At 47.8% G+C, this 24,341-nt stretch overlaps 9 protein-coding genes across 9 annotated transcripts; 6 read left to right on the top strand and 3 right to left on the bottom strand.

Moving 5' to 3' along the window:
* Positions 1 to 567: 567 nt before the first annotated feature.
* N7517_009187 (class I SAM-dependent DNA methyltransferase) lies at positions 568 to 1,251 on the top strand (the record flags this gene model as incomplete). Its single annotated transcript, XM_056726910.1, has 1 exon — positions 568 to 1,251. The coding sequence occupies one exon, from the start codon at positions 568 to 570 to the stop codon at positions 1,249 to 1,251; it is 684 nt and encodes a 227-aa protein (XP_056575482.1).
* A 727-nt stretch (positions 1,252 to 1,978) lies between these two features.
* N7517_009186 (hybrid sensor histidine kinase/response regulator) lies at positions 1,979 to 5,948 on the bottom strand (the record flags this gene model as incomplete). Its single annotated transcript, XM_056726909.1, has 6 exons — positions 1,979 to 2,305; positions 2,358 to 2,649; positions 2,701 to 3,750; positions 3,806 to 4,525; positions 4,578 to 5,807; positions 5,869 to 5,948. 6 exons carry the CDS (start codon positions 5,946 to 5,948, stop codon positions 1,979 to 1,981), a joined length of 3,699 nt encoding a protein of 1,232 aa, XP_056575481.1.
* A 2,043-nt stretch (positions 5,949 to 7,991) lies between these two features.
* Positions 7,992 to 8,911, bottom strand: N7517_009185 (SGNH/GDSL hydrolase family protein; the record flags this gene model as incomplete). Its single annotated transcript, XM_056726908.1, has 4 exons — positions 7,992 to 8,001; positions 8,048 to 8,502; positions 8,561 to 8,744; positions 8,889 to 8,911. The coding sequence occupies 4 exons, from the start codon at positions 8,909 to 8,911 to the stop codon at positions 7,992 to 7,994; spliced, it is 672 nt and encodes a 223-aa protein (XP_056575480.1).
* Positions 8,912 to 10,588: 1,677 nt separating this feature from the next.
* N7517_009184 (uncharacterized protein) lies at positions 10,589 to 11,536 on the top strand (the record flags this gene model as incomplete). The annotated part of the gene is made up of 1 exon (XM_056726907.1): positions 10,589 to 11,536. The coding sequence occupies one exon, from the start codon at positions 10,589 to 10,591 to the stop codon at positions 11,534 to 11,536; it is 948 nt and encodes a 315-aa protein (XP_056575479.1).
* A 1,281-nt stretch (positions 11,537 to 12,817) lies between these two features.
* On the top strand, positions 12,818 to 14,174 carry N7517_009183 (ferritin-like domain-containing protein; the record flags this gene model as incomplete). Its single annotated transcript, XM_056726906.1, has 5 exons — positions 12,818 to 12,902; positions 12,955 to 13,140; positions 13,190 to 13,279; positions 13,330 to 13,847; positions 13,938 to 14,174. 5 exons carry the CDS (start codon positions 12,818 to 12,820, stop codon positions 14,172 to 14,174), a joined length of 1,116 nt encoding a protein of 371 aa, XP_056575478.1.
* A 391-nt stretch (positions 14,175 to 14,565) lies between these two features.
* On the top strand, positions 14,566 to 15,759 carry N7517_009182 (Zn(II)2Cys6 transcription factor domain-containing protein; the record flags this gene model as incomplete). The annotated part of the gene is made up of 1 exon (XM_056726905.1): positions 14,566 to 15,759. One exon carries the CDS (start codon positions 14,566 to 14,568, stop codon positions 15,757 to 15,759), a length of 1,194 nt encoding a protein of 397 aa, XP_056575477.1.
* A 1,220-nt stretch (positions 15,760 to 16,979) lies between these two features.
* Positions 16,980 to 19,039, top strand: N7517_009181 (GMC family oxidoreductase; the record flags this gene model as incomplete). The annotated part of the gene is made up of 4 exons (XM_056726904.1): positions 16,980 to 17,228; positions 17,297 to 17,476; positions 17,545 to 18,553; positions 18,615 to 19,039. 4 exons carry the CDS (start codon positions 16,980 to 16,982, stop codon positions 19,037 to 19,039), a joined length of 1,863 nt encoding a protein of 620 aa, XP_056575476.1.
* A 196-nt stretch (positions 19,040 to 19,235) lies between these two features.
* Positions 19,236 to 20,180, bottom strand: N7517_009180 (uncharacterized protein; the record flags this gene model as incomplete). Its single annotated transcript, XM_056726903.1, has 1 exon — positions 19,236 to 20,180. The coding sequence occupies one exon, from the start codon at positions 20,178 to 20,180 to the stop codon at positions 19,236 to 19,238; it is 945 nt and encodes a 314-aa protein (XP_056575475.1).
* Positions 20,181 to 21,717: 1,537 nt separating this feature from the next.
* N7517_009179 (putative vacuolar transporter chaperon Vtc1) lies at positions 21,718 to 22,397 on the top strand (the record flags this gene model as incomplete). The annotated part of the gene is made up of 2 exons (XM_056726902.1): positions 21,718 to 21,770; positions 22,051 to 22,397. The coding sequence occupies exons 1-2, from the start codon at positions 21,737 to 21,739 to the stop codon at positions 22,395 to 22,397; spliced, it is 381 nt and encodes a 126-aa protein (XP_056575474.1). The 5' UTR covers positions 21,718 to 21,736.
* Between the last annotated feature and the right edge of the window lie 1,944 nt (positions 22,398 to 24,341).

Below are 24,341 nucleotides of genomic sequence, written 5' to 3'. Positions count from 1 at the left end.
AGGGAAGGCTGCTCCAGATAGGTCCGTTACGGGCGATTATGTATGCCACAGACATGGAATTCCCAATTGAGATTCTCCCGTGTTTGCGTACGATTCAAGTCGAAGCCTCAAGTCGACCCCGATGCCCGCTACTTCAACCTAGGGATGAATTGAATAAAACAGAGCAGTTTTCATTGCCTCGGTAGAAAAATAGTAGCCTGGAGGGGTACGTATTTAGCGTAGGAACATGCATCATGCCCAGGCCCAGGCTCAGCTCGCCTGAAACTCTGTTCCACCGACATCATCGATCGACGAAACGTCACTCTTTTGGGGTTTCCTAGTCAGTAACCCCGCATCACGCCATTAATCACGGACTATCCTCTATGTCTAAGCCATGTGCGCACTGACATACCGCTCAAACTTACTATAAGAAGGGCGTCGGGCACAGGGTTGGAAACATACTACTGCTCGATTCTAATCTCTGAGACCAGAAACTACCAAGGACCCTTCACAAGAAAACGCAATATCCCAACCTCTTAAACCATTTAGCATAGCCCCTTCTTCGGAAATCAACCTCAACTCCCCACGATGTTGGCCCCAACTCCACACCAGGCCAAGGCCTCAAGCTCGGCTAGCGAACTATACCTCAGTCAAGCCCGTGCCAGTGGCAGCACCGAAGATTGCATGGCTCTATACGAGAAATGGGCAGCCTCATATGACGATGAGGTTGGTGACAGTGCTCAAAACTATGTTGCTCCCGTGCTTGTCGCTCAAGCCGCCATCAAATACGGACTCTCAAACGGCGCCTCAAACAGCGTGATACTAGATGCCGGTTGTGGGACTGGACTGGTGGGAGTGGCTCTTGCAATGGCTAATGCCAAGGCAATCGACGGCCTTGACCTATCTCCCGCCATGCTGTCTGTCGCAAGAAAGACAGGCATCTATCGAGATCTCACAGTTGCGGACATGAAACGACCGATTGGCAAGACAGACGGTACATACGATCTCGTGTCCTGCGTGGGAACTTTCACTCTCGGCCATGTTGGACCAGACCCTGCTCTGCGAGAACTTGTGCGGGTCACTAAGACCAAGGGTGTCGTTGTCTCAACGATCCTGGAAGAGATCTGGGTGCCTGCGGGATTCAAAGCTGAGGTCGAGAAGTTGGTGGCAGAGGGCCTGGTGAAGGTCGTCACTGAGGAACTTATAGATTATGTAAAGGGACACGGCGACAAGGCAGTGTTGCTCATTCTAGAGAAGATTGATCGATCCTGAACGAGACCCATGCCAATCATGACAAAGCCCGAGCGACACAAAGCCCGAGCGACTCACAGCCCTTGCAACACAAATTGATTGGTCTTCAACTCCTCCAATGCGACATACAAAGATGGGATTTCAACACCCCTGCCCCAATGCAACACTGCGATAGGCTCCAGATGCACTCGACTTTACGTGAAAGCAGATCATTCTTAGAGCTAAATTTAAATTAATAAATGCCAACAGACTAAATGAAATATTATCGTGGTATTCAGGGGAATCCTCGTTGGAATACGTTTAAGCTCCGCTTTATGCATCTGATTTCCTTTATGCATCCGACTTCATGAATCTGCTGTTGAAGCAATAGGTATGTAGTTCATTTTGAGCTTTCCTCGATAATGTACAACATAGAGAACACATAGAGAACAGGGGAGAGGGGTAAGCATTGGTAAAGCCAAGACGGAGTAGAGACACCCGAGGCATATGATTCGCACTCAGCACAGGGATCATGTCAAGGGTGTAGGTACTTGTGAAATCCGGGGATCCTTGGCATGTGTCATATTCATCAAACTTACGTTATACATGTACGTGGTCTCTTGAGACTATTAGAACCTAGATCCGAGATACTATTCTCATGGTCTATTTATTCATCGCAGATAAACCTGAAAATTGAGAACCCAAAAAAGTCAACGCCATGCTGTGCAATGAGGGTCAAGAACCGGCCCCTAAATTCAGATAAATGGTATCATGCAATGTTCATAAGAGTTCTGAGCGCGCGAAGGGAGAGGGGTTTGATGAGGTAGTTATCGATACCAGCCGTAGTAGCTTGGTGCTGGAAGCCAGTGGAGGAAACTCCAGTGACAGCCATGATGCAAGAGGGTTTGAGACCATGTTCGCGTTCGAATTCACGAATTTTGCTCGTTGAGACGAGGCCGTCCATCACCGGCATTGATATATCCATCATGACGAAGTCGTAGTGAACGTTGGAGGATTTGTATTTCTCCAGTGCAACGAGGCCGTTGTGGGCCGTGTCGTAGCTGCAGTTTATTTTGCGCATGAAAGTGGCCATAATCTAGTGTTTGTGTCAGTGGTGCTTGGAACTAGGAAGCGGCGTGGGGCTTTACCTTTACATTAATTTCATTATCATCCACAATGAGCACATGGGCCAGTGCTTGCTTGCTGGATGGTCGGGGCGTGGAGGCGCTTGATCCTCCTGATGAGCTCGTTGGTTTATGTGAATACTCGGATATCCCTCTATCATAGATACCTGGGCCTGAGTCTGAACTGTTTCCTGTTTTTGTCTGCGGAGCCATGAGCGAGAAAGCAGCATCGGGCGCACGGGGAGCGGGTGGTATTTGGATTTCGCGCCACTTCATGATCCTTTCAACGGCGTTGTAAATCTTCTGTGGCCCAAATCTGGAAAAAGGATTAGTTTTCATACCAAAAAAAGGATCAATTGTAACATACGGTTGGGCAACGCGGATGACGTTGACAGAGAGGCTGTCCAGTATGATGGGGACATTGCCGCTCAGCACGATGAAGAAGTCAACGCCATTCTGAGCCGCAAGTTCGGAAACACGTTGATCATTTTCATTCATAGCTCGTCTGAGGAGCTCTTGCTCAATGACAATGACTTGGCCATGAGCCTCCTCGATGGAGTTAGCCAGGGAGATATTCCACTTCATCTTCGTCATGAAGATGTTTGCCAGTGCACTCTGAATGGAAAGGTTTCGTTTGCCTTCGACGGTGAGAATCCCAGTGGGTGCCTCTTTGATGTCAGGGTAGCCATTGAAGCCTACCAGACATGCATGCATTGGGGTGGTTCCTGGCTGAGTGGTTGTCGGAGCCGGGCTGTCCTCCGGACCAAGACTTGGCGGTAGATATTGGACGGGGATATAGACATCGGCCTGAGTCCCAACGCCCACCTCACTCCTCACATTTACATGCCCCCCGAGCGACATTACCAATTGCTGTACCGTACTCAGGCCCAGCCCGACGCCCTCAGAGAGCGGGTCTTCTTGAGCGAATGGGGCAAACAGCTTGTGTTTGATGAAATCGGGAGCGATACCACAGCCGGTATCAGTGATGGAGAGGCGAACAAGGGGTGACTGGGAACCCGATCGGCCCCTTGCCTTTGATAACGCTATTTCAATGAAGCCAGCTGTGGTCCACTTCATCGCATTGCCGAGAAGGTTCATCACAATTCTTCTCCAGGCACCTGCAAAAGATCGAATCATCCAGGTGTCTGTTTGATCGACTCGTATGACAACGGACATTTGGTCTTGTGCGCTGGAATCATTGGTGATAGAATCAGTTGCTTCCTTGTTGGATGACATCCGTTTAGCGAGCTGGCTCACTTGCTCAGGTGCGCACTGGCCGGTGTACAATATGTCTGCAACCTCTTCCACCAAATGGCTAATGTTGAAATCGGAAACAAGATTGGCCGTGTCATTTTCTGGTGTCATTTCATTTAGGGTGTTTGTATGTCTCAAGTTGTTGACCTTGCAGAATTCCAACCTAGAAGATATTAGAACAATGTTTAGATCCAGGAAGCCTACTCGGGTGGACTCACATGTGATTCGTTGTATCCAGCAAGGTCAATCCAGACTTTTCAATCATCGCCACCATCTCTTCTTGTGATCGGCTGAGAGAGGTGGCATGTAATAATTCAGCACTAGCCAGTATTCCGTGCAGTGGTGAACGAAGCTCGTGGCTGACAGAGGATATGAAATCGAATTTTGATCTCTCGGTAGTTGCCCAATGAATTCGGGAAACTTCAGAAATCAAAGAATCACCAAAAACCTTGAAATAGTGTAACTCCTCTAGCCCGAGAGCCCGGAAACTGCTTGTCGTCCATACCAACACCCCACAAAGCCAACGAGACCTATTCCAATCCCACAAAGGAAGAAACAGGGCGGATTTAGCACCGGGAAGACAACGTGCCAAATGTTTTGCACAGGTGTGGGTGTTGTTATCAGGCCGAGAATCAAAGGTGGTGGTGTTATCATTGAAGAGACAATCGCCTTCTTCAATGGTCTCATCTAGACTCAGAATCTGACCTTGGGGGAAAGCCTTGACCATTTGATGAAGCAATCCCTGCGGTACACTGGGTTGATTATTCGGACCAGCACTGCCTTTAGATGGCATCTTTAGCGCACAACTCAAAGTATCGCATGGAAGGTCGAATTCCTGCGGCACAGCCCTAGGTTGTCCGAGCGGACTGGGCAGCGGTGCAGCCGGGAAACCGGGATCTGCAACTGTCGGCTCCCAAGCTTCTGGTTGTTCGGGTACACTGACGAAAAATGTTATTAAATACCGCTCGATAGCAAGACCGACGTACTCACAAGGCAAAATTAGTTGGACAGGCATCGAGAAATGCAACCCCGTCCAGATCCATGGAGTCCCGGAGCAAAGCAGTTGCCCGCGAATAGATAGACGAAATGCGTTCATATATGGGCTTGCTCTCGGTCAATGATAACTGCGAGAAGCCTTGATCAATACCCTGGGGTGCACCGGTCTCTCCTGACTTCAATGCTTCGCCCATAGACTTTTCTTCGCCGGGGCTTAGTACCATTGGTCGATCTGAGAAACCAGAGTACAAAGACGAAGGCTCCGTCACGGTGCGTCGGTCCTGCAAGAAGAACATAGATTCGTCCCCCGCGACGGTCGAGGAAGACGATTGTCCGGATTTGGGAGAAGCACATTGAACAGCAGGACACAATGAGACATCAAGCACCGGGGTGATGTCGGATTCGCCGTCGGCGTCAGCGTCGGCGTCGGGAGTGGTGGCGGCAATTTTGTGTGGTACGAGATTCGCTGCATTGACGCTAGACTGGAGACGGCCATGATTAGAGGCCTCTTCTGGATCAAAGTCTGCGTGGTTTTTAACAAAATTCGTCAAGCCCTTGACTAATTTCTCAGTCCGAATGTGGGCCAGGCTCATCCGCACGTTCTCCAAATGCAATCCGATGGCATCCGCCACTTCTTGGAGGTCATTGATCTGTTCGTCTCCGAATTCCGTCCATGGTTTGTCGTCGACGATGCAATAAGAGCCCAGAACGTATCCAGATGCGCTGAATAGAGGCACCTCTGCGTAGAAGCGCATGTGCGGCCACTCTCGAACATAAGGTCGGTCCTTGAAGCAATCCTCCAGGGTGAAATCTCGAATGATATAGCGCGTGCGATTGGCGGTTACATTGCTGGTATCGATATCTTCCGTCGCGCGGCCTGTGAACAATTTGACGGTGTGGGGGCATACACCCCAGATCAGGTCCAGCGACCGTGCTCCGAGATAGATACCATCTCCTGGTTTGTGGCGGTTTTTATCTCGTAGCGACACTGAGCCCGTCGTTTCGGCAATGATATGTTGGGTTTCGCCGTCAATTATGGACACGAAGCAGCGATTGGCATTGAAGCGGAGGACGCCGAGCTGGGCGAGTGCGTTGAGGGTGATGTCCTTTGCTAGTTCGCAACCTGTGGGCTGTTCATCTCCCGTCGGTGCAGCGGGCGTCTCTTGATCCTCAGAACTCGTCGCATCGGGTGCCGGGAATGCTTGAGTCACTGTACAGTAATATCTGTTATGGCAATGATCAGTGGTGATCAGTGGAACAGGGATGTTGGCCGAACGCCACAAACCTCGACAAATCGCGGATCCGCTCGCGCTCCGGATCTTGGTTTGGGGTAGAATGAAAGGCGCTTACGCCTGCAGAATTCATAATAGTGACTGGCTCATAACTGACTAGTCACTAAGCAGCGACTATTGAAAAAGAAGAGTTCCTAAATTCAAGATTCAAATTCCCCATGGGCGGGTCCTCGCACGTGAAGTGCCAGAACCTCTAAAGCCTTCCGTACATGAACATCCCCCACTATTTTGATATCGACAATGTTCATTGGTAGCTCAGAAAATTATTTGTGGTCACATATACCGAGGGAAATACATATCGAGGGCCTAGACATTCTGAGGGCGAATACGAGATGATTGGTTGGAGCGGGAAGCCGATGGTCACATGATATCACATGATATCACCTGATCTCAACGGTTTATGTCCTTTTTTGGAATGGTTTCCGTCTCTACTATATTAAAAGTACGGTACATCCTTTTATCACCAGTCGCTTAATATCTCATCGTATGATTGACCCTTGCAACTGGTGAAAAATTGTATTCCCATTCTTTGGGTGGAAGAAAACGAGGATGCAGCCAGATTCATGCCCGATTTCATTGGGTTTAGTTCCACTGCATGTCCTTATCAGCATTCCAGTGGCTGATACTCTTGTGCAAATATAAGCGAGGGCTGGCGAGACTCGACGCTCACTTTTTGCCCCGTGTCACCCTGATAGCGGCTCTGTTTCGCTTCCACGCTGTACAACCTGAGCGGCGCATGAGTGGCGCATGGCCATTACCAAGAGCACCGCCTGGCCCAGGGCGAAAATCAAGTTATCTATGATAACCCAACGTAAGTCACCATACCAGAACCAAAATACTTTCCAGTTCCAATATGTCCCCTTGGCTCATCATACGGGTATGGAAGGCTCCATATCCATGCCCCCGTGAGAAATGTAAAGACGACTGCCTGCTTGAATACACAAGCTTTGCAAACTCAACGAATTAGGAAAAGGCACTGCACGAATTTCACGAGCTTGACAGCAGATAGCTAGAATGCCGAGAATTGTGACGATCTTTTAAAGCAGAAAGTAATGCAGTACGGAATAACAGGCAGATACGATAATCCAACCCAGCTCGTCGATGCGTAGATGACTAGTGGGATGATCGAGACTAGAAGAAGGCTAGTATATCCAGCGATTAGGGAGATCCTATAATCGCTGTACCGGAGAACTAGTACAAATCTAAGAGAAGAAGCAAAAGATTAGTTCTATAGAGGGAATAGAGTGGAAATCGTAGAGAGATGCTCTCAGATGCTCTGCTTAGTCCAGATGCATAGAAATTGGAGTGAAAATGAAACGACCGTCAGGAACAACAATATACTGTTCAAGTTAGTAAATATTTCGTTTGGTGGCCAGATGAGAGAGTGCATACGCCCAAAACCATTTTGGTAATTCTGAGAAAATCATTCTTTTGGGGTGAGGAAGTACGCAGTGGTGCTAAGTTCATGGAGTCAAAACAGGCGCAATCAAAAGTATAGTTGTATTGTTCTAGAGGCTTCGTGAGATGTTGACGCAGATTTCACGTTTCTCTGCTCAGTAAAACTCATGGTCTTCCGAATTGAAATTTCAATCCTCTTCGATCTTCTCTAGTCAACGCCGAAGAGATCCAGTCAGCCATGTGAACCGAAGTCTTGAATCCCTTCATAAATCCTAGCATAATTGCATGTGGTTCGATTCACAACAAGATCACCCATACCAAGATGGGTTGGTCTAGAGATATGCGCTTTTCGGGACGCCAGGAGTACAATATTGAGACCACCAGCGTACACGCCATGGTTTATTATTTTGTTGAGAAGCAGGAAAGCTGAATCATGGATATGCATTAGGTATGCCGTCGGATCTAACGCAAACAGCCCAGAATCAATTAAGACTGTGCACTAGCGTGTCCTGTATATGCAGGCCATTGTAGAACGCACTCTCCGTCAATCGCCCTGATCCAGAGCCCCGTGAATTATCCGTGTATCACATCAATATACCATAAATTATTCCCTCCGATTCCATAGTTTGAATATTAGAGATCGTGCGCTAATTCTTTCTGGCATACAATACTCCTACCCTATTACAACTCCCATCCTCACAGGATTCCGAGGCTGCCATCACGCCAGCCTTTACAATAAGATTCTCGTCGTATGCATCACCTATGGCATCGTACCAGACTCTGGCCATCTTTCTGTAGCCGCAATCGTTTGGATGTGTGATATCGGCTTTGCCATTCGTGGTATAATCACGGGGCCATGAAAGCAAGTTGTGTGCAACAACGGACGAGGGCGGGTTCATCTCTGCCAACACGATTGACATGCCCTCCTTTCGCATTGTGGTCACCAGCTCACGGTATTGAGCATTGACTGTAGGAATACTGACAGCAGTCTGAGGATCGGAAGATGGGATGAGAGTTGACAAGATGATGGTGGTCTTCTCCATACCATCATAGTGCACGATGTCTTCAATCATGGCGCGCATGCGTGCACCGGCCTTAGGGATGTCAAGCCGAAGTTTGCAATCATTTGCTCCGGCGTTGATGAGGACCACGTTTGGTCTATAAGGGAGAGACTTTTGGGCAGCGGTTTGAATCTGAGTGATCACATCCCCGGGATGGGCTTCAACGGCCTATGAAAGTATGATAGATTAGCCTTATTCGTGGATCCAAATATATTGATTGACTAACATTGTCTTGCATGTTACCATGATTCTTGGTGCCCACCATATCAACCGACCACCCATCAACCCAAAGCTGGTCACGGAGGTACTTGCGATAGCCATTGCCACTCTTAGAGTTTGTGCCCCAGGTAATTGAGGCCCCAAGAGGTAGGATTCTCAGTTCAATTGTCTTATCATCTCTCTTCCACACCCTAGTACGTGGAAGGGGTATTAATGAACATAATTGGACTGGGTGGGAGGCATTCCCCCGAGGCGAAGGTATTGAGAACGGAGAGCCAATAACTTTTGTGGTAAAAGATAAAAGAGTGAGAAGTAAAAAGATCAGTGGGACAGACATCCCCGAATGAGTATTGGCCATGGTTCATAGCTGGTTCATCAAAGACGCAGACTTTTCAGCCCCAAAATCTTTCGGTTACGGCTGCTACAAGACTTATATACTTCAAAGCACAAGGTTTACAGTGTGGAAAAGCCACACGCTTTTATTATTGAAGTATTCGGGCTGTGTATCGTAGATCATATCTTATAAAATGTTTTGGGGTAGTCAGGCGACATAACACTTTTCGAGATGATGGGAATGTTATCCATATTCTGCAATAGGTTATAAACGGGATGCTTGATCCACTTGTAACACCAATGACTCTAGGGATTCCTGCAAATACGGCTGGAGGGAAGATTAGAACAGACCGGTTTAGGTAGAGACTATATCAAAATGTTGGAGCCAGTATGTATAGGCAACAGCACATACTTCATTTGCCACGTTAAAAGACTCGCCTCGGGAGACCGGAAAGTACGCGGGTTTTTAGCTCTCATACATTCTTAAATAGGAGCGCACTATCTGCATCAAGGCAAGAGCCAGACAAATCAAGGGTACGACATGGGCAAAAATGAAGCCAATAGAGCTTTTGAGAAACCCGCGCCAGCATTATTGGCAGAATTTGACCGACGAGTCGTGTGCGGTATTCAACACCTTCTTTTCTAGAGCCTGATCTACAAGAATTTGGCCCCAAGATTCCACTTATTTCTAGGGCATTAACATACACCACCCCTACTATAAATCCCAGGTCCACTTTCCTAATTAGGTCGATCTCCCGCCGATATAACTCCCCTCGCCGCCCTTCTGTCAAAAGCTCCTACAAAATATATGTTAGAATCTATGATCTAGTAGATTATATTATGAAAGCACAATGTGTGTATTGGGGTGAGTCTGAAACTATGAAGGAGGGAGGAAAGCAAGAGGAGAGACTATGGAAGAGCCTAATACTATGGAGAAAGGTCACTGGTAGGAGATCTCAACAACATCTAATCTAGTAAGACCGCAGGTGCCTGCATATTCTATGTAAACTGTTAATAAAGACAAGTTACCGTGTACAACTTGGTCAAAAAAATTGATATCCGAATTCTGGATCACCCCTATTAACCTGTCATTTCTCACCCTACTGTATAAACTAAATTTGATGAACTGAGCAGAGATACCTGACAGAATCATTATTGGAGCGACAGCACTGAGGCTTCAGACAGTGAGTATGTTGTATGTCAATCCCATACTTCTACAGTAGTACTTGTTCAATCAAGATGAATTGCTGGTGAGAAAGAGAACCTGGCCGGCGTTTGTTAGACGGTATCGAGGTGGGAATTCTCTAGGTCAACTAGAGAGAGAATTGAAGTACATATATGGAAGCATATCTAGAGAGTAATGCGTGGAATATGCCCAAGTGCTAGAGCTTAGAAGGCCAACCTCTGCAGTACAGGAGTGGTGCTAGTATTGATATACCGTACTTACAATACCATACCATATTTCGGGCATTTGAAGACACCGGTCTAACTGCTTATGTGTATGCGTAATTATAAAACCAGACATCCGTACTCCACTGTTACAGACTGTTTTCTTGCCCACCCTCATCATGAACACCACGCCAGAACAGTTCTTGACATTGAAGATGCTCTCGTTTCAGACCAGAATCCAGCTCGCGATGAAGATACACTCGATTTTCAACGCTGCGCCAGATTGCACAATTACCTGGTCGCATATGCCTATATGACCCGCAATGGAAAAAATACGCCCGATCTCGACGCCCTAGCCAGCGAGTCATGGTTCTTCAACCAGCCGAACGAGAATATTGACACCATTCGTGCTCGGCTTGGCCCATCATTAAACTCATTTATTGATTCAATCTATGATCCGACGCCGGGATTCTTTTACTGGGTGAGTAGGCTTCGAATGGAACTTGTCGACGAGTCTTTCCCCCTCGAAGATAACGATTTCGAGGATAAAGAGCGGTTTATAATCATTCATGACACAACTCCCGATCTAGGCTCCCACTGTCTTGGTGTTCTCTATGACCAGCTGAACCATCGTGCCTCATTCCCATTGACCATCGAGAATTCAGGAAGTATCGAGCCTGTTGCTGAACACTGGGATATGTGGTTTCCTCTAGAGACGATTCTTACCCAATGGATCCATATGCTCCGAATGGGAAAAATTACAGCTGATCCACGGAACGAGAGAGACTTGTCCGATGAAGAAGCGAATTCGCGACATCAAATTGGATTATGGTGTTGGCACCCATACTGCGCTGCTCAGATTGATGGTACGGTTGGTGCGATGGACCGCTACACAGACGCGATCGAATCATGTATGCAGTCTCTTTTGCCAATATCCCGGGATGCACCATTTTTTACCAATGCAGAGCTTGATTCGGCTTTAGTGCCAAAGGAGTGCTTTATTTGCTCTCTTTTGACCCAGGTGAGGTCCCCGCGTTTTAAGCTAATCGCGCCCGGCCTAGAGGTCCCACACGACAAGGAAGCCTTCACGGCGCGTCAGATGTTTAACGCGGAAGGTCAGGGCAGGGATGTGCCGCCATTCCTACTCTTTGCATCTGCGGATGATAGCCACACGATCAGTTTCAACGAAGAAATTCATCGTTTGTTCTTTGGATCGAGAAATGATGTGCCATTTAACGAAGGTGATCCTGTTCCCATATGATTATATAGTGCAACGGTCAATCGATTCGAATACGATTCTGAAGAAAATGGGTTCCGCCTTCTACTCCCATTCGCACTACGACCGAATCTTGCGGACGAGGGTGGAGCTAGGCGGAGTGATGGAACTCTAGTGCCATCTGGCTCATTCACGCAGCTTTTCCAGCATGGCCTTTATTACCCGTTTGGCGGAGAGCACCGGGCGCAGAGATTGGAGAGGCTATTTGATCGATGGACCGAATTGATAGAAAGTGGCGTGTGGACAGTGGGCGATGATGGCGTTGAGCGAGAGATCAATATGTTCCAGGATGCAGATCATGGTGCCTGGGAGGATTACTGGATTCCCCCATCCTGGTGAGATTTGATTGAATTATTCAGGAAAGAGAAGCGCATGAAGAAGAACAAGCAACATCAATGGAATTCAAGTATCAATGCATCTTGCACTTACAGAGCAACAATATCCGAACGAGGACTCCGGACATGTCATGTTGACTGAGAAATTAGGACCACACTCACCATTAGTATTAGTGGAGGTATACCCTGATGTCAAACAGGCACCAGAGAACTCCAAAAGAAAAAGAGATATCTGAAATTTGGTAAAATAAGAGGATTTCAAGTAAGACCTGTTTTGTTAAAGAAGTACAACATAGTTCCTCGAGTTGAGCCCTCACACCGGTCTCGCTATCGTCATCGGTCTCGTATTCGCTTTCGCTTCTGGCCTCGCTACCCCCCAGCCTTTGTCTCCCTCGCGATCTCGCTCTCGCTCTCGCCATTTCATGCAGCTAAAAGGCTTTGAACTCAATAAGCTTAATTATAACGCGAAGCTCTAGCTTTATATTCTCCTTTAGGCATGATCGACCAGGGGTCAGTTCTCTAAGTACCCCGGATTCGATCCACAGTGGTTCCTGCAGATGATATCTCGTGGAGCTTGGATCTTTCTCTTGTCCCTGTCGGAGTTATTATTGACATATATCCGAATCTCAAGTCAACCCTTTATCTCTCGATCTAGGAATCCTACCGCCGATCTTACTCTTGCGCCTGAGATGTCAACCATGTCAGATAGGAAACCTACAAAACAAGGAAAATAATTGACTAGTTTCTGCTTGGCCAGGCAATTCTAATATCCGACCCAAAACAAGGGTGCATGCGTCGGATCCCCAAATTGCCGGCGAAGCAGCTATAAAAGACATGCCCCTCTACCTGGAAAGTAGATTGTTATCACTCATTTACAGCCAGACTTCCGATTTAAGACACTATCAAAGCTTCAACGATCTACTATCACACAATGAGGTTCACTAATATTGCTCTCACCGGTGCTGCTATTGGTCTTGCCAACGCCGGCCCTGTCTCGAAGCGTGCTATCAGCGATGGTATGTAACTTCCCAACTAATGGGCTGCTTGTCCTCTAATATTCTTCTTTAGCCGACATCCTCAACTATGCTCTTACCCTCGAGCATCTCGAGGCCTCTTTCTACGCCGAGGGCCTCAAGAACTACACCCAGGAAGACTTTGTCAAGGCTGGCATGAAGGATCCTTTCTATGCCAACCTGAAGGAGGTTGCCTCGGATGAGAAGGAGCACGTGGATTTCTTGACCTCTGCGCTCAAGGGTATGTGTCATTCAACCCGTAAACTGATCAATATGTTGACATTTGCTAGCTGCCGGTGCCTCTCCCGTCGCCGCCTGCACCTACAACTTCCCATCCACCGACGTCAGCGGCTTCCTGGCCCTTGCCAGCGTTCTTGAGGGTAAGAAGACATCCAATCATACCAACAACCACCACTAATACCTTCTCCAGGTGTCGGAGTCAGCGCTTACCTCGGAGCCGCAGCCTCCATCATGAGCGACACCTACCTGACAGCCGCCGGCAGCATCCTCACCACAGAGGCCCGACACAGCGCATACCTGCGCGCCGCGGTCGGCGAAGTCCCCTTCGCCCAGGCCTTCGACAACCCCCTCAGCTTCAACGAGGTTTACACCGTCGCCTCCCCCTTCATCGCCTCATGCCCCTCCAGTAACGGCGCCCTGCCCGTCAAGGCCTTCCCTTCGCTCATGATGAGCTCGATGGACGCCGTCATGACAGGCTCGAAGGTGCACCTGATGGCCGGCAGCGGCTTCGACACAAGCACCAGCGACGTCCACGCCGCTTTCATCACCGTCACCGGACCAGTCTGGGCTCCTCTCGAGTCCATGGGTGATGGAAAGTTCACCGTCACTGTTCCCAAGGGCGTTGCTGGACAGAGCTACGTCGTCCTGACCAAGGGCAACAAGCAGGCGACCGATGACAACATTGTTGCTGGCCCTGCTATCGTCGAGGTAAATTAGATTACCTTTGCATTTGAATTTTTTTTGTTGGGTGCTTCCTCGACCCCTTTTTCGCAGGGCTGATGTTGCTTGTATTGATAGATTGGAAAGAAGACTGCCATGGGTACTCCGATTGGTATGGCTGCTATGGGTATGGGTGGCAAGAAGAACATGACTATGCCTACTCCTTCTAAGTCTATGACTGGCTCCTGGAGTAGCTCCTCTGCTACCGGGTCTCCTTCTACTACTCCTGCTTACAATGGCGCTGTTCAGAAAATGTCTGGTGGTATTGTTGGTGTTGTTGCTGCTGGTCTTGTTGTTGCTGCGGGTCTGATCTAAGTGTCTTAAGTGCGGTTTACTTGTCGAATTTCCAGTCGAATCATCTGGGTGGGGATGTACATGTTGATTACACGTTTACTTCTAATAATAATAGCATCTTGGCAATGACGTCTAGCCCTTTGGATATATATATTTTAAAGTTGTCTGCTCCGTACCAGCACATGCACTGTGCATATAATAATGCAATGACATTTCTTCCCAATATTCAGAATGTAGACAGATCACATAAATCTAAGGAAATATAAATACTAAACTGCCAACTCGACCCATTTACTTCCAAACTTGTTCTAGACCCAAGTCACATGATACGGGGGAATATGTCAATATCTCGGATAATTTCATACACAGTCATCTTCATGGTTGGGCTCAGCATGTGAAAATAGCTTTGAACATGCCCCCTCTCCGTGCGCATACAAAATCCCGCAACGGATGCGATCAATGCAGAAGCAGGCGGGTCAAATGTGACGAGCAGGGTCCACCATGCTCAAACTGCACAACCCGCGAGTTAAAATGCACATACTTGAAAGTCGCCGCCGCTCGTCGCACTACAACCCATCTTACCCCACCCAGCTCGACATCCGATGTACCCCGACCCCTGGGTGGCTATGGCTCACCTAAAACAGCGATATCCGGTTCAGCCGGTGCAACAATCCCCGGCCCGACACCAACCCAAACAAACTCATTCGGCATCGACAACCTCGAATTAATGCACAAGTTTGCAACAGACACATATAAAAGTCTCTGCATCAGCGAAACAGAAACAGAAATATGGCAAATAACCATCCCAACACTCGCTTTTAAACATGACTACCTAATGAGCGGGATCTTGGCGCTAGCCTCAATGCACATCGCAACAACATGCGAGTCGTCAGAACTAGCACCCCAGTACTACGAAACAGGACTGCAATACTACAACCGCAGCCTGACGCCATTCCGCCACGCGATCGATAATATCACGCCGCAAAATTGCGACGCGGTATTCGCGCACTCGATCGTCATGATCGCGATCAGTATCGCCTCACCCAGACTAATCGTCACGAGAGATGAATGCGCCAGTATCACAGAAAACATCGTGATATTGTTCGAGTTGCTTCAGGGCGTGAAGAAGATCATGCAAGTCAGCAAGTCATGGATCAAGCTGGAATTATTCTCGCGGGGCGAGTTTTGGAAGAACACGCCTACCGAGCTTGATCCAGACACGGAGGCTGCGCTGACGCATCTGGCGTTGTTGAATGATCAGGTTATGATTGGGATTTACGCGGAACAGCATCGCATTAATAAAGATGTTATTGCGAATTTGAGGCATTGTTATGCTAAATTTGCGCGCTCGGCAGATCCGGCGCCGGTACTTTCTTGGCTTGCGCGTGTTGAAAAGGACTTTGTTGATAGCCTCCGATGTCGGCAGCCGTTTTCGTTGCTCATTCTGATGTATTGGGGGGTGTTATTGAAGGAGCTTGATCAGCAGCGGTGGTGGGCGCGGGATTCGGGTACAGCACTCGCTTCGGAGTTGTTTGAGGCTTTGAGGTCTGGAGATCCGAGGTGGGAGAGTGCTCTTGCTTGGGTGCAACGGAAGATGGGACTTTGAGCATTGGAGTGATGACTGGGTCATCCGGAAATTTGGAACATAGTCGCATGACCCGCGGGACTAATAAATTGTATATATAGCATTTTTTGAAGCGACTTACACGAGCATATGATTCCTTTCTTCTCGACTGGTCGGGATTGAGAATTACCGCGAACGAACGTGTACATCAACAAGCGTACATCCTTGTCAAGTGCCAAGCTCACCTGGATGAGATGGTCTCTGAGTAGCGGGTTCTCTATGTTGTATGCCCACTTGCACTTGCACGACTAGACCATGCGGCTGGTTCCGTAATCAGACGAGGTCCAGATTACGAAGTAATTAATTCAGCCACGAACAGCATGACACGTTCGAAAATTCCTCCACCGTCATCTGTAGCACCAACGGCATCCACCAACGGTAAAGGGGCGGTTTATCGGCGACCTGTCACATCTATAAAAGCATTTCTCCCGGCCAGTGAGATGTTCTATTTTTGCGGGATCGACGCAATTCAAAACCCTAAAGGCTTCAGTGGCAGGGACGATCAGCAATATTGCGGGCCACGATAATCCTACAAGTTTTACACGGCGAACATTGGCTCCAGCGGACATTAGTGGGCCGTCGCGTAGCTGTCTTATGCGGCTGACAATAAAACTTGGCAATTGTACTCCCTAACCATTCATCTTCTCAGCTGGGGTGGATCCTACGGATATTACGTGGCCAATTCATGGCCAATTCAGTCAATTGGAGTAAAATAGTAGTTTAAGTATTCGGCTTAAGTCCGGTTTGAATGCTTCACTAGTACACATCCATGTGATGGAGTCTTGTACCGGAGGGGTATAGTGAGCGTTTCAGCTGCCACGCTAGAAAAAGGAGCTATTTAGGGGGTTTAGGGATGAACTTTGGAATTTAGTGAAGAAATATCAAATTTGTATTCAGAGTATGGCATTCCTGAATAATTGTAGAATATAGGCGCAATATCGGTACAATATATAGGGCTCTTCCCCGCAATCTTTTACCTTTTCCCCGAGGTCCAGTCTAAGCCTCACAACACGGACGTCTTAGAGAGTATCCTTTTGGTATCTATATTTGAGTCTTGGTTACTAGTCTCTTTTACATATATAACTAAAAACCTTCACCCCCCGCTGTTGATCCAACCCGAATTTGGCATTCCTTACCCCTCTCGTACATATTTAAGCAGATCTCCCCAGGGCCTACTCATTCAACAAGTCTAAATCATTCATATGATGACCGAAAATCCAACCTGCACCGTCGAGGAATTCACCCGTACGCTATTTGACTATGTCATTTGCGGCGGTGGAACTGCAGGACTCGCTCTTGCAGCGCGCCTCAGCGAGAATCCCGATGTAACCGTCGGCGTTATTGAGGCGGGCAAGTATCGCATTGGAGATCCATTGGTTGATACTCCTGCAGCGTTCACGCAGATGTTCGAGAATCCCGACTATGATTGGTGCATGTATACGACGCCACAGGTAGGTTGATTCTGTATTCCATTGCATCGACATGCTATTAATTACTAACTACTTTCGTGGGGATATAGGAAGGCAACCGTGGCATGTCTCACCATATCCCGCGGGGAAAGCTCCTCGGTGGATCCAGCGGCATCAATTATATGATGTACGTGCGAGGATCGACGCAGGACTATGACGACTGGGCGGAGATCGTAGAGGACGATGGGTGGTCTGGAAAACATATGCAGCAATATATGCGAAAGCACCAGGTACGATCTCAGTATTTGCATCTTCAAATCATGTTTATTTCCGGTCAAAAAGCTGACACAATGAACAGACACTCGAGCCAATCGACGAATCCATCACCGATCGCTCCACTATGCCATTCGTAGGCGAGTTTCACGGCACGAGCGGGCCCGTCCGCACCGGCTTCAATGATACAATCCCACCAGTGGAGAACGAGATCATCAAAGCCTGTGAGGAAGTTACTGGCATCACAAGCAAGCCCGTCGACCCATGGAGCGGTGACCACATCGGCTTCTACCACACCCTCGGCGCAGTCATTCGTACCGGCCCGAATAAGGGCAAGCGCAGCTACTCCGCACGAGGATACTATGAAGCGAACCGCGAGACTCGTCCAAATCTCAAAGTCCTCTGCGAGGCCCTCGTTAATCGCGTCGTGCTAGATGGTAACAAAGCTACCGGCGTAAGCCTCACACACGACGGAGTCGAGTATCAAGTCTCCGCACGGCGCGAGGTAATCGTCAGCGGCGGGACAATCAAGTCCCCCCAGATCCTCGAGCTATCGGGAATCGGCGACCCGGAGATCCTCAAAGCCGCCGGCGTCGAGTGTAAGGTCGCCAACAGCGGTGTTGGCGCAAACGTCCTAGACCATGCTATCACCCTCAGCGTGTTGGATGTCCAGCCTGGCGTTGTTACACTAGACACCCTGTCCCAAGTACCCGAGGCAATGGAAGCTGCTGGCAAGCAGTATGCCGAAACCAGCGGTGGGCCACTCAGCTCCGTCTGTAGTATGCAGGGCTTCTTCCCGGCAAAGAAAATACTCTCCGAGACAGAGCTTGCAGATATCATCCAGAGCATCCGTGATATCAAGCCGACCAGCGCGTTCCACGCGAAACAGCTAGAGCAGACTATCGCGCACCTTGAGAGTGAGCACTCTGCCAATATGCAGATTGTTACCGTGACAGCTTCCATGGACCCGCATTCCCTAGATCATCAGGGCAAGATCATTGAACAGCGTTCGGCTGATCAGCCGGCTGGTTTGACACTCGCGCTTTGTATACAGTACCCCGTGGCTAGAGGGTCGATCCATATTGAGAGTGCAGGTAAGTTACAACCAAACAAGTCACTTCTCTAGCCAATCACCTCATATACTAACACATCCAGACCCAACAAAGCCCCCTATCATCAACCCCAATTACGGTGGCCACCCAGCCGACGTCTCCCTCCTGGCGGCGTTCCTACGCTGGGGTGATAAAGTCGCGGAATCCAAGCACCTGGAGTCATCAATCCTGAAGCGCAGGTACCCCGAGCCCAGTGTCAACTTGCAGGACATGGACACAGCCCGAGAAGCAGTGCACGACCTCGTTGCGGGTGAGTATCATATCAGCGGGTCTGTTGCTATGGGCGATGCGTTGGACAGCAGATTGAGGGTGAAGGGTGTTGAGGGACTGCGTGTTGCGGATGCATCAGTGTTCCCGAATAATGTTTCTGGGAATATTGTTAGTAGTGTTTACGCTGTTGCAGAGAAGGCTGCAGATTTGATTCGCGAGGATTGGGATTTTAGGGCTGGAAAGGCGACTATGACATAGGGTTGTCGATATTCTAGTTAGCTCTCCTGTTTTATATTTGAAGAATTACTTTACAGCAAAGGAGATTAGGCGCAATAAATAGGAACAAGCTCACGAGGTGAGTCAGCCCGCACATCTGGAGGGCCTAAACAGCAGCACATCCATCCCCTCCACCGCCAGAACAGGATCAAAAAGCGCATTCTTGACCTTGAGGCCCTCATATCCGGGTTACATAACCTGTCTCTCCCTCGAAGTGAACCGCAAACCCAATAGTACTATACCGCAGATTGTCCCTATTTATCATTAACATATCAGTCCTTAAATGCGGGTTCGATCCCTTCTCAATCAACCACGCCACCATCTCAGTCTTTCCATGCACAACAGCCACAAACAGCGCCCGCTGCCAACACCTCTCAACCTCAAATCCGGCCTCAACAAACGCCTCCAACATTCTCAAACTACCCTGCAACACAACAGTACATATCATCTCATCATCCTCAAGTCGCACCCCAGCCCCAAGCAATATCTCCACAACCTCGGGCTGCTTCATACGAACCGCATTCTCAAGCGCAGTAGGTATCTCATTTTCGTCCATACAAGCACCACCCTCCAGCAAGAAAGGTAAAATATCAGCCCAGCTTGCGGTAACAGCTGCACCAATCGCGGACTGAAAGCCTATTATGTACTCCGTGGGGGCGATGGGTACATTATAGCGAAGTAACAGCTTGACAGCCTCGACACTTCGCGCTGGAATTGCGCCTTCTTGTAGTGTTGCGCGCAGCTGGCCCGGGACCCATTTTTGGCCCGGCCTTGTCTCGGCGAGTAGACAGGTGAGCGTTTCTATGCGTTGGCCGCGAGATGCGAGGGAGAGGGGGTTGTCAACTCGATGGGGGAGCGGGATGGGGTTGGCTGAGAAGGGGTCGAAGGCGCGTATGCTGGTACCTGCGTCGAGCATCTTTTTGGTAAGGGTTGTGTCACCGTGTTCGGCGGCCCAGAGGAGGGCGCTACTGCCATGGTACTTGATGTTATTTTTGTATAGGTAGAGTTGGAGGACTATGTATGTTCTTTGTATCGTTTGGACGAATGCGCTAAGGTCCTGTTGGTTAGGGAGGGATTCGGCGATTAAGAGAAGATCGGTTGGTAATGAGGCTAATTGGGACATGGTGTAAGTTATCGAGGGTTCTTATTTTGATACGGTGTGAGATTAATGTTTGATGTGATTAGAGCCTGGGGAAGTGGGCTTCACACCATTGGAGTTAGTGGCTTGGATTGGGGGCGGGAAAGTTTACTTGTAGAAGAGCCGGTTGGAGTAGAAGTTGAAATAAGCAAATATAATTCAAGCATAGCCTAAACTAAGAGTATAAGCTGTTGAATATGAGGGGCAATTAGATTAAGACAAGAGTAGGCCGCTTATGCGGCCTTGGGTCTTTTTGATAGTCTATGCACATGTCTTTTTAGGTTCTCAGATATTCTTTTTTATATGCCTTTGTACAGATATTTTCCTTCTCGGTTTTGTATAAGTAGACGGCATAAGAAAACGTGGGGAAATGCTTGAAATGTGCTGACTTTTCTATGTATAGCCAGGGATAACAGATGTCTCACAGCCTCTACTGCACCAGCTATGCGGGATGGTAGTCTCTTTCCATAACCGAATTCAGACTAGCGATTAACTACTGTATGAGGCTCTTGGTTAGTTTGAGTATTTAAAAAGAGCTTATGGGTTTATATGGTCGATTCATCTTACATTTCTCTCTTTCTTTGTTTGAGTGTCTTCTACCTTGTAATCGTGACAAGCGCCCAACACACCCTGTGTTGGTGCGGTCCAGTAGATTCAAATTCATCTTTTGTATGACTTGCCCATATAAAAGATACTTAGGTACCTTGTGAATTTCTCAGCCCCCGAGATAGTTAGGGAAGATATAAGAAGACATCTATAGCGTAGAAGTAGTATATTTAATTCAAAGATTATACATATAACCTCAATATCGTAGTGCTTGGCACGATTGCTCCGACTAGATATGCCCTAGACAGCACGGAAACCCAAATCTTATATTTCCCGTAGACAGGCAGCTTCATACGAAAAGTAAAAGTGGGCCTAGTTATTCTAGACCTTTAGTGCTCGGGCCTTGTGAACGTCTCGGAATTATTTACAGCCTCGATTCCGACCCATTTTTCTCGGGGCGATATCGGGAAAAGATAAGTTATGAGATAGAAGGGTCTGGGGATAAATGTAGGTATTGAGTATTACATTCTATCTGTCCGGTTTATTAATCGGAGGATATTCGGATAATATATGATAGCAATTATTTGGTCGCGTGCTCTATTTCTCGGGGCATTGTGCCATATAACGAGAGGGAAGAGAGATATTGTGTAGAGTTTTTCCATCATGCCTTTTGAGCAAGTATCAGGTAATTTCGAACAGGAAATTTTAGAGATTTACTCGGTAGAAATTCAAGCTTTATATATTATGAATATATAATGTACGGAGTACTCCGTAGACTAAGATCAAGCGCTATTTTCATATACTTAGTCACCTGATCCTCTCATCAAATCGTGGACGCACGTGCGAAGCTGTATCCGCTAGTCCTAGGACGGAACAAGAAGCTCTCGACTTTGCCCGCTTTATTTTGCTTTCCCTTTCTTCCTTGTGGGATTTTCTTCTTTCTTCTGATCTCTATCTCCAACATCCTCAATTCCAACGTCACCTCTTCATAGACAATGTCCAGCCAACCTCTCCTCCAAACCGCTCCGGGTAAGTCCGACAACACCTCCAATCTCAGCAGCATAACAGCTCAGCACAAGAGACAATTCTACCTGGATCCCCTCTCGTCACCACCGTGTTGATTAGCGTGCCATCATTCTGCTTCTCCTAGGCGATGGGTGTCATTGCAGTGTTGGTTGACATGCGATTACGTCGACTCACACCGCGATAACATCCACAACCAGAAACAGAACGATCGCACTCCCCGTCCATTCCAACCCCCCACCACAATCCCCCAGTCCTCACCCCGAGCCCAGCTAACATTCACCAGGCAAGCGAATTGCCCTCCCAACCCGAGTCGAGCCCAAAGTCTTCTTCGCAAACGAGCGCACCTTCCTCTCATGGCTGAACTTCACCGTCATCCTGGGCGGTCTCGCCGTCGGTCTCCTCAACTTCGGAGATCGCATCGGTCGCATCTCCGCAGCCCTCTTCACCGTTATTGCGATGGGCGCGATGATCTACGCACTAGTGACGTTCCACTGGCGGGCGCAAAGTATCCGTCGGCGCGGGCAGAGTGGTATCGATGATCGATTCGGCCCCACAATCCTCGCCATTGCTCTCCTCGCTGCTGTGGTTGTTAACTTCATCTTGCGCATTCGGGATGGGCAGATGAACTAGGATGAGTCTGGACGGATACGATTGTTTTTTTTGTTGGCGATTTTGGATCGGGGGTTCGATCTCTCCCGTTCGGCCATCTGAATATTATACCATTGATTACGTTGGCCCATTCTCTTGTGGCCTGTTCTCGTTCGTTCACTGTTTATTATGACAGCTGTGTCTGTTTTATGTACTAGTTTGGCGTATGTTGGTCTGCTTTATGCTTATGAGGCCAGAATGCCTTTTACGTTCACATGCTCGAGTCGAGCGTCTTTCTTTTTTGTTTATATTAATTGGCGTTTTTGGGGATTGAGCTTGTTTGACGAGAAGAAAAAGAATGACCCATTGAACTTGAATTGAATCTCTTGCGTCATCGATCTATACATACGCTCCCTCATCTCGCGGGCAATTCTCACAACCTCATATCAAGATATATATCCCTGGATAAACTCAAAAATTCCAATAATCCATTTTGTCGTCCAGAGGCTACCCCCTAAGTAAACTACTACCAAACCGACCCTTTGCAATCCCCTTGAAGCGCAAGCACATTGATTGTTATTACCACCCTCGAGGTCAATAACCCATTCACCAACAAAAATAGGAACCTTCTTATCTATCCCTCGACCGCCTCACATCAATATAAATAATTACCGCCAAATCGCCGAGTAATAGCCGCATTAAACACAATCTTACTACTCAAGAAACCACTACCAGACTAGACTAGGTTGATATTTGTTTATATTCAAGCCACCTAGCTAAGTTTATATTGTAGCTTGATAAAGTATTTTAGGCATTATATTTATTTTGGGTTTGTTCATTGGTTAGGGATCGATTAGGTTGTTATTGGTATATATTGTAGTGTGTAGGGCGCCAAGCGGTGTTGGTGTTGGTGTTGGGAGGGCAGCGAGTGTTGGAAGGGAGGGTGCGCATTGGAGTTATCAGCTTCTAAGGAGACAGTTGATAAGCAATATGCTTTGGGCTTAGCAGAAGCAGGGGATATAATTTTTTATTGGAATGCTAAACTTTGGGAGATAACGGTCTCCTTGAAGGGATTTACACCTACACCACATATACATGTAGACAGTATATGCTACATAGGCATATGGATTACCACATGTACAGCCGAATTTATCATCTGTGCATAGTGCAGTGGGAAACGTGGAGGAATTTGGTAACCCCTAGCATATATTGTACGTGTTTGTACACACTACGGAGTACTCCGTACAACATCGTACCCTGTGGACTGGGTTACGCGTATAGGATTGGACCCCACCATGTCAGGGATGAGAGGAACAAGCATACAATATATATCGGCAAATAGAGCGAAGGATGTGGATATCGAAAAGACGGGGAAGAGTTAGGGTTACTGTGATCAGCGGGCTCGGAGTTCCCAAGTTGACGGGCCCGAGAGAAATTTCCACAGTCTGAGAAATCATACTCCATAAATTAGCTAGAGTATAGAAATACACTATAAATAGGGGTAATATATAGTGGCTACGAGTCCCTCACGAACCTGGGGAAGAATTAATCCCTTGTCCCGAGTTCGATGATGTTCCACACCTTTCCATTTGCTTTCTCAGCCACATCTGACCTATATACGGGGGGAGTACGGGAGTACGTGTACTTTTGTGTGTTTTCCACATGCGAGGCGCAGAACCTGTTTATACCCGGTTCGCCTCCCTGCAAGTTTTCGAGATATAAGATATGATTTGTTGGGGGAAATGTTAGATCGTAGATACAACTGGCTTAGGCAGAAACACAAGGCCCAGCCCATATTCTTGGCATTGTTCTTTGGTATCGGTGAATAGGTGAATAGTAAATAGTGAATAGGTAAATGGTGATATTATAATAGAATATATAATACATTAATAGTGTTAATAGGTAAATAAGAATGGAATGTATAAATAAATAAATAATGACGTGTAAGTTGAGACAGATCCAATGAGGGTACATGATCTGCCCATA

This window comes from Penicillium concentricum, assembly GCF_028827145.1.
Source record: "Penicillium concentricum strain IBT 3081 chromosome Unknown utg000004l_segment0_segment0, whole genome shotgun sequence".
Taxonomy (NCBI): Eukaryota; Fungi; Ascomycota; class Eurotiomycetes; order Eurotiales; family Aspergillaceae; genus Penicillium; species Penicillium concentricum.
This window is presented reverse-complemented; position numbering and strand designations above follow the sequence as displayed.